The sequence below is a fragment of the Schistocerca cancellata genome, chromosome 6, assembly GCF_023864275.1.
Source record: "Schistocerca cancellata isolate TAMUIC-IGC-003103 chromosome 6, iqSchCanc2.1, whole genome shotgun sequence".
In the NCBI taxonomy this organism is placed as follows: domain Eukaryota; kingdom Metazoa; phylum Arthropoda; class Insecta; order Orthoptera; family Acrididae; genus Schistocerca; species Schistocerca cancellata.
In genome coordinates, this window is record NC_064631.1 from 505,653,321 (window position 1) to 505,663,041 (window position 9,721).

The 9,721-nt window shown below is 45.8% G+C and overlaps 1 protein-coding gene across 1 annotated transcript in view; it reads left to right on the plus strand.

Moving 5' to 3' along the window:
* LOC126088405 (uncharacterized) overlaps positions 1–3,746 on the plus strand; it is a 31,342-nt gene extending 27,596 nt beyond the window's left edge. The window contains exon 5 of the mRNA XM_049906545.1: positions 1,893–3,746. Coding sequence (XP_049762502.1) covers positions 1,893–2,224 — 332 coding nt within the window. The 3' untranslated portion in view covers positions 2,225–3,746. The remainder of the gene's footprint in view (positions 1–1,892) is intronic.
* Positions 3,747–9,721: the final 5,975 nt, after the last annotated feature.

The following is a 9,721-nucleotide window of genomic DNA, read 5'->3' on the forward strand; positions in this document are numbered from 1 at the left end:
GCATGCTCGCGGGGTCTCTATTTGACAGATGTACCAGATCAGATCTACATCTACATCTACATGACTACTCTGCAATTCACATTTATGTGCTTGGCAGAGGGTTCATCGAACCATCTCTCTACCATTCCACTCCCGAACAGCGCGCGGGAAAAACGAACACCTAAACCTTTCTGTTCGAGCTCTGATTTCTCTTATTTTATTTTGAGATCATTCCTACCTATGTAGGTTGGGCTCAACAAAATATTTTCGCATTCGGAAGAAAAAGTTTGTGACTGAAATTTCGTAAATAAATCTCGCCGCGACGAAAAACGTCTTTGCTTTAATGACTTCCATCCCAACTGGCGTATCATATCTGCCACACTCTCTCCCCTATTACGTGATAATATAAAACGAGCTGCCCTTTTTTGCACCCTTTCGATGTCCTCCGTCAATCCCACCTGGTAAGGATCCCACACCGCCCAGCAATATTCTAACAGAGGACGAACGAGTGTAGTGTAAGCTGTCTCTTTAGTGGACTTGTTGCATCTTCTAAGTGTCCTGCCAATGAAACGCAACCTTTGGCTCGCCTTCCCCACAATATTATCTATGTGGTCTTTCCAACTGAAGTTGTACGTAATTTTAACACCCAGGTACTTAGTTGAATTGACAGCCTTGAGAATTGTACTATTTATCGAGTAATCGAATTCCAACCGTTTTTATTTTGGAACTCATGTGGATCACCTCACACTTTTCGTTATTTATCGTCAACTGCGACCTGCCACACCATACAGCAATCTTTTCTAAATCGCTTTGTAACTGATATTGGTCTTCGGATGACCTTACTAGACGGTAAATTACAGCATCAACTGCGAACAACCTAAGAGAACTGCTCAGATTGTCACCCGGGTCATTTATATAGATCAGGAACAGCAGAGGTCCCAGGACGCTTCCCTGGGGAACACCTGATATCACTTCAGTTTTACTCGATGATTTGCCGTCTATTACTACGAACTGCGACCTTCCTGACAGGAAATCACGAATCCAGTCGCACAACTGAGACGATACCCCATAGGCTTGATTAGAAGTCGCTTGTGAGGAACGGTGTCAAAAGCTTTTCGGAAATCCAGAAATACGGAATCAACTTGAGATCCCCTATCGATAGCGGCCATTACTTCGTGCGAATAAAGAGCTAGCTGTTTTGCACAAGAACGATGTTTTCTGAAACCATGCTGATTACGTATCAATAGATCGTTCCCTTCGAGGTGATTCGTAATGTTTGAATACAGTATATGCTCCAAAACCCTACTGCAAACCGACGTCAATGATATAGGTCTGTAGTTCGATGGATTACTCCTACTACCCTTCTTAAACACTGCGCAGTTTTCCAATCTGTAGGTACAGATCTATCGGTGAGCGAGCGGTTGTATATGATTGCTGAGTAGGGAGCTATTGTATCAGCGTAATCTGAAAGGAACCGAATCGGTATACAATCTGGACCTGAAGACTTGCCCGTATCAAGCGATTTGAGTTGCTTCGCAACCCCTAAGGTATCTACTTCTAAGAAACTCATGCTAGCAGCTGTTCGTGTTTCAAATTCTGGAATATTCCATTCGTCTTTCCTGGTGAAGGAATTTCGGAAAACTGCGTTCAATAACTCCGCTTTAGCGGCACAGTCGTCGGTAACAGTACCATCGGCACTGCGCAGCGAAGGTATTGACTTCGTCTTGCCGCTTGTGTGCTTTACATACGACCAGAATGTCTTCGGTTTTTCTACCAAATCCTTTGGCTCTTCGGTGTATGACGCACTGCCGTTTGTGCTCAAGTAAACAGCGCAACTTGCAGGCGTGAATAGCAATTATGTTTCTCGCGGTGTTTTCGTGTATTTCTCCGACCACCGTATTCCCCTGTTGCAGCGAAGAACCCGCCGCCGTTGTGCATGCCGGTGCCGATCCCGTACGCGCCGTCTATGGACATGTGCATGCGGCTGTGGGACGTGTACACGCCGGGACTGAACCTGCACGCGTGTCTGGACATGGAGGCGCGCCTGCAGAGGGCGCCCGTGCTGGTGCTGCACTTCGACTGCATGGTGATGGGGCGCGACGGCGTCGCGCTCGTCAAGCCGGGCGAGGAGGGGCTGCCGCCCGTCGACGAGCCGACGGCGGGGGGCGGCGGCGACGACATCTACGACGAGGTGACCGAGGACCGAAAGCAGGCCTCGGCGGCGACCGCGCCGCCGGTCCCGTAGCAGGCGCTGCTGCGGCGCGGGTCCGAGATCAGGACGACGAGACAACTCGACTGCCGCCGTCCCACACCAGAGCGATCGTGGAGAGTGCTGACGATGCTAAAAGATTGTACAGTCCAGCCACGGAATCTGATCAGCAATATGCACCTCTCAAAGCTTCACCGCAGTCTACAAAATTTATAACCACCGAGCACCATCAAATGCCAGTGGTCAGAAAAGGTATTATTGGAGCCCTTCACGGTAGTCTCATCACAAACATTTATTCACGAGGTAAACCGATAAAGTATATCTTCTCGCCGTCTGTTGAAGATAATGGAAATGCAACAGGAGGCATAACAATTGCAGTAAATGATCTAGTGAACAAAAGTGAGGGACTCATGGCGGCATTTCTCAGTTACCTCCGTGGAGCTCAAGTTCATTCTGGACCGCATGTGCCACCCAATGGCACAGCAACCAACATCATAAAAAAGAATACGGTTACAAAGACTGTTTTTCAACATCTCGCACATGAAGAACACAGCAATCAGACAGTGACTGCGTCGTCGGAACATCCCACACTATTTAATGGCACGAAAGTGACTGCTAAATTTGAAGAGAAAACGACTGCTTCAAAATTTTACGCTCAGTTTGAAGCTCACAACTCAACTGTACAAGAATATAATGACACTGCTCATGCAATTAAGTTTCCACCCGTGCAAAAGTTTGTGCTTTTGCCAAACAATACGTTAGACTACCAAAAGAACAGTGCGGCTTTTGCAATATTTTCGCCTAGTGGTAAACCAAATAATCCTTTCTCAATCATTTTTCCGCTGTTACATATAGGAGTAGCTCAATCTTTAATGAATCCATTGACCCGAATTAATTCTCTAAAAGATGATACCTCTACTTTACCGTGCTCGCAGAGTTCTCTTGAGACAGGGAATCGCGTCAAATGTTTAAAAGAAAATGGGGGGTCACTTTCGGGCAGATACAATAAGACTAACGAAATAGCACACGGCAACTTGGCGTTTCGCGCACAGCATGTTAGAGTAAAGCGGTCCTCAGACTTTACGGCCGCCTATATTCTGGCAACAAGTGCAGGAGAATCCTCGCGAGACGTGAAGCTGCAAAGGCCGGATGGATCTGGAATGGATCAGCAGTCGCAAACATCCAAGTATCCTCCGCCTAATGTCAATAAGCCAGATTTTCCGACTGACGATACTAGATGGACATCCGACGACGGCGAAGCCAGCAGGCACCTCCCAGGAACAGAGCTGATTCCCCGGGATTTTGGGCTTCAAGCGAGGCAGGCCTGGGGCAGCATGCTGGGCGTCATGTGGTGCGCTGCCGGCGTCCTCTTGTCCGGACCCTCGTTCTGGAACGTCATGGCCTGTCTGCTCCAGGCGGGCCAGGCGTTCATCGGCTGACAGGGCTCCAGCTCACGGCACAACTACGGCTTTCGTGCGGTGTTCTTCTCTCTGGACTGAATGAGAGATGGAAACTGTCATTCATTCGAACGTTAACCACTTACTTCACGCAGATACATCATGCTATTTGTGTATTTCAATATTTATTATTTATTTATTTGTATTTATTGCTTAATAAAAATTTTTACTGTATTGCCGTGTCCTGATATAGTCAAACTAAAGCTTATACTTAGCAGCGTATAAAATGATGAATATTTTAGGAAGAGATTCATCCCTAATGTACATAATACACTACTAGCCATTAAAATTGCCACACCAAGAAGAAATGCAGATGATAAACTGGTATTCATTGGACAAATATATTATACTAGAACTGACATGTGATTACATTTTCACGCAGTTTGGGTGCATAGATCCTGAGAAATCAGTACCCAGAGCAACCACCTCTGGCTGCAATAACGGCCTTGATACGCCTCGGCATTGAGTCAAACAGAGCTTGGATGGCGTGTACAGGTACAGCTGCCCATGCAGCTTCAACACGATACCACAGTTCATCAAGAGCAGTGACTGGCGTATTGTGACCAGCCAATTGCTCGGCCGCCATTGACCAGACGTTTTCAGTTGGTGAGGGATCTGGAGAATGTACTGGCCAGGGCAGTAGTCGAACATTTTCTGTATCCAGAAAGACCCGTACAGGAACTACAACATGCGGTCATGCATTATCCTGCTGAAAGGTAGGGTTTCGCAGGGATCGAAAAAAGGGTAGAGCCACGGGTCGTAACACATCTGAAATGTAACGCCCACTGTTCAAAGTGCCGTCAATGCGAACAAGAGGTGACCGAGACTTGTAACCAATGGCACCCCATACCATTACGCCGGGTGTTACGCCAGTATGGCGATGACGAACACACGCTTCCATTGTGCGTTCACCGCGATGTCGCAAAACACGGATGCGACCATCATGATTCTGCAAACAGAACCTGGATTCATCCGAAAAAATGACGTTTTGCCATTCGTGGACCCAGGTTCGTCGTTGAGTACACCATCGCAGGCGCTCCTGGCTGTGATGCAGCGTCAAGGATAACCGTAGCCATGGTCTCCTAGCTGATAGTCCAAGCTGCTGCAAACGTCGTCGAACTGTTCGTGCAGTTGGTTGTTGTCTTACAAACGTCCCCATATGTTGACTCAAGGGATCGAGACGGGGCTGCCCGATCCGTTACAGCCATGCGGATAAGATGCCTGTCATCTCGACTGCTAGTGACACGAGGCCGTTGGGATCCAGCACAGCGTTCCGTATTACCCTCCTGAACCCACCGATTCCATATCCTACTAACAGTCATTGGATCTCGACCAACGCGAGCAGCAATGTCGCGATACGATAAACTGCAATCGCGATGGGCTCTAATCCGACCTTTATCAAAGCCGGAAACGTGATGGTACGCATTTCTCCTCCTTACACGAGGCATCACAACAACGTTTCACCAGGCAACGCCGGTTAACTGCTGTTTGTGTATGAGAAATCGGTTGGAAACTTTCCTCATGTCAGCACGTTGTAGGTGTCGCCACCGGCGCCAACTTGTGTGAATGCTCAGATAAACTAATCATTTGCATATCACAGCATCTTCTTCCTGTCAGTTAAATTTCGCGTCTATAGCACATCATCTTCGTGGTGTAGCAGTTTTAATGGCCAATAGTGTATAATGAAATATGAGGCGTAGTAATAAAGTTGTATTTGTCACCTCGGAAAAATTAAGATTCGACCACAAAACATCGTATTTACCAAAGTAATATCACAAAACAGCCGTAAATTTTCAGAAGTTGTTATTTTATTTAAACACCAGTTTCCGGATTTTATTTACACGACCAGTTTCGGCAGCTCTTTAATGCCGTCTTAAGACCGTTAACGTCTAGATAATCAGCTGCATCAATGCATGCATACCCAGATTCATCAGTACCTAGATTCCGAAAATGTTTTGTGCGGTATGCATTTCGAAAACTTGACAACAAATTGTCAGACAAGAAGCTGTCAAGATTTAGAAGTGCACATTCCACAAAAAATTCGCGGAATCCAGCTAACCATTGCTACAGTTATGCATGCATCGGTGTATGTGATTCTCTATACATGGAGTGCACAGGGGTCTGAACATGTCATTATGAGATGCCGAAACTGGTCGTGTAAATAAAATAACTTTTGAAAATACGCGGCTGTTTGGTGATTTTTCTTTGGTAAATATATGACCGCCTGCTGTCCCGTATCCACGATGTATCAATGCTGACAAAATGTTTTATTAGTTCTACTCTGCATACATATACATACACACACATCAAAAAAAGTTTTGCATCACCTCGATTCCGAGAGTTCCAGAACTTGTACAGAAAATTGGAATAGAGAACAACATAAATATCATTTCCGCCCTTTCTATTGCTCATGAAAACTACACATTGCATGTTGTACCACCATACAGCGAGACCTTCAGAGGTAGTGCACCAGATTGCTGTACACACCGGTACCTCTAATGCTCAGTGGCACGGCCTCTTGCATCGACGCATGCTTGTATTCGTCGTGGCGTACTATCCACAAGTTCATCAAGGCACTGTTAGTCGAGGTTTTCCCACTTCTCAACGGCGATTCGGTGTAGATCCCTCAGAGTGGCTGGTGGGTCACGTCGTCCATAAACAGCCCTTTTAAATCTATCCCAGGCATGTTCGATAGGGTTCATGTCTGGAGAATATGCTGGCCACTCTAGTGGAGCGATGCCGTTATCCAGAAGGAAGTCATTCACAAGATGTGTACGATGGGGGCGCGAATTGTCGTCCGTGAACACGAATGCCTCGCCAGTGTGCTGCCTATGTGGTTGCACTACATCTTGAGCCCCTCCTCTAGCCTCAACAATAGCCTCAATTGGCGAGGAAGACAATCTAGAAGTTTCTTCAGGTGTACCATATCCAGCTGAAGCCACTCACTGATTATCAGATGCCGTACAGCTATCAAACGGTGGGGATGTTGAACACTATTCTTTACTCACTTTTCCAAATAACTCCAGACATTTTCTAATGTTGCAAAAATAACACCGTGTAAGCTTACGAGGTGCTGACTATGTTTTTTATTTGTCGAGTGATCTGACGACAAACTAGTGATCTTAACCTGTGACTCTGGAAAAGAATAGGCAAAAATCGGAATTCAGTGCTCATCCCTACTACTTTTTTATACCATGCACTGAAGCTGGTATCGTGCCTCATAAGTGCAGTGGCCACACTGTGGTTAAATAAAGTGGGAGGAATTTCTGTCCTGAGAGCATGTAAAACACTTTCTTTACCCTGACAGAACGGAACCAAGCACCACCAGTATGACCTTATGGAAACGAAACCAAGTTGATCAGTACCTCATATAATCCTTAATCTGTTATCTGATGCACCTGAAAGTGACCTTGGATGCATTAAATAAAAGATTTAATTTAAACCTTGGGATTTATTACACTGACATTGTTCATGAATGAAGTTTAACTGTATAACAAACAATGTTCTTGGGAAATACTGACTTGATAAAGTGATCAGCATGGTGCGGGGTTTCCTTTGTGCGCAATCCAGCGTGCTGCAAGACTGATAAGCACTCTTTACGCCAAAGAGCAAGAGAGAAAGTTGTCACTGTTACAAATTCACGGTACAGATGAACTTAATATTTCGTTAACCGGTTTGCGTGGGACAAGAGCAGGACGAGAGAAAAACTGATGCTAATTACAGTCATTGAAACAGGGTAAGGAGCACACTGCTCAACCTGAAACAGAGCGGTGTACAGAATTTAGTAGACGACACACGTGGCCAAGACTTCACCAACTCAGAAGGAGGTTGATACAAATAGTTGTGACTACTAACAAGCACTGATCACGATACAACTAACGGTACCCCAGCTAGAAGTTGAAGTACTTGGCACCAACAATGCCTCGTGGTACAGCTGCACAGCGCGTTCCCATCGGCCAACTGCATCTCCAATACGTCCAGCCTGTAGCACGTCCAGTCTTCAACTGCCCGTTCGCTCCTCTACACCCGTGGGAGAACCCACGTCTTGGCGCAAATTCTGCCGAATCACAGCTCTTGTTTTCGGGAGCAACATGCCGGCCCAATTGGCTCGCATCCAAACTGCGTCCTATGGATTTCTTGTCCGCCAGTTTTAACGGACAGACTCTCTCGATAGGTCTCACAACTTCTACCGCGAACGTCCAGCAATGAATGGAAACACACGGCTACGAAATCGGCGGGAACGACAGTTCCACTTAAGTACTCCAAGGTACGTATACAAAGACATAAAGGCTTGGTGTCATTTGCCACCATCTCTCTCCCTGTCCTTCGATTCCTCCCCCTGCTGTTGTCGTGTGCATTCCGTTGGTTCAGCTTTCCGTTTCTAAGCTTATTGTTAGAGAGACCAGAAAATTCGCCTTAGTCCACAGCCAGACTAAGAGAATGTATTTCGTGCAAGACAGGGAGTGTTCATGAAATAGAGGCTGCTGATCGTAAAGGGAGTCAGGATTAAATAAAACACCTACCGCACAAATCACTTCCTACAGACGTGAGTCCGAGCAGAAAATGATAAAGATGGTACATGAAAGTGATGAAATACCTTTTCTAGTTCATAGGCTAGACTGTAATGAAAATAAACGGACGTTTTTCAAGCTGTATGACGATCTTTAATGGGACACGGCCTGTTTCGTAACTTATAGCCACATCCTCAGGTGTACATAATGCATTTAAGTCATTAAAGACAACGATGTAGGAAAGAAGGGAAACCCAAAGTTCACTGCTAAAACTTAATTGCCCGCCAAATGAGGATAATCTGTTATACAACTATCTCCATTCTACGGGAAATGCTATTTCACCAGTGATGGTTGGGTTAGTTAATTGTTTTCGTATTCCATGGATCCTTTTGCATAATACATCGTAATGATGTTGAACGAGTCACTTTAAATTCACACCGCAGATCATCTTAATGCTGAACATATTTTTTAATATATTTTTGTATATATAAATGTAAGTTAGCAATTCCTACCCAACGCCTTTTACGCATCACAATAATAGAAATTCTTCTACGGAATAAAAGGAGTTGTCAGGGAGAAACTTTTTCAGTTTGTTTCCAAATGTTACGTTGCTGTCTGTTAGACATTTTATAACACTAGGGAAACGATGAGAAATTTTAGTAGCAGAATTGCGCACCGTCTTTTGTTCTCAGAGATAACCTTAATGTGGAGCAATGATTTCCTCTCTTTCTACATCTACATCCATACTCCGCAAGCCACCTGACGGTGTGTGGCGGTGTGCCACTGTAATTACGTGTATCATTGATCCTTTTGAACTACAGTGGATTATTTGCAGCGAATACGAAGCGGGAAATGCATCCTGTGTCTACAAACTGTCGATACCATCTGCGAATGTTCCATCCATTTCGCCTCCGAATGTTCCATCAGCCTGAAACGTTTTTGCGCTGAAGTCAGGGAATTACACTTCCCAAACTCGACAACACGAAATGATTTCCGCTGCTGGGTAGCCATTTTGCAGCATGCGATGCTAACTAAGCAAACGGAAGATGAACAACATCAATCAACAAGTACACTCCTGGAAATTGAAATAAGAACACCGTGAATTCATTGTCCCAGGAAGGGGAAACTTTATTGACACATTCCTGGGGTCAGATACATCACATGATCACACTGACAGAACCACAGGCACATAGACACAGGCAACAGAGCATGCACAATGTCGGCACTAGTACAGTGTATATCCACCTTTCGCAGCAATGCAGGCTGCTATTCTCCCATGGAGACGATCGTAGAGATGCTGGATGTAGTCCTGTGGAACGGCTTGCCATGCCATTTCCACCTGGCGCCTCAGTTGGACCAGCGTTCGTGCTGGACGTGCAGACGACGCTTCATCCAGTCCCAAACATGCGCAATGGGGGACAGATCCGGAGATCTTGCTGGCCAGGGTAGTTGACTTACACCTTCTAGAGCACGTTGGGTGGCACGGGATACATGCGGACGTGCATTGTCCTGTTGGAACAACAAGTTCCCTTGCCGGTCTAGGAATGGTAGAACGATGGGTTCGA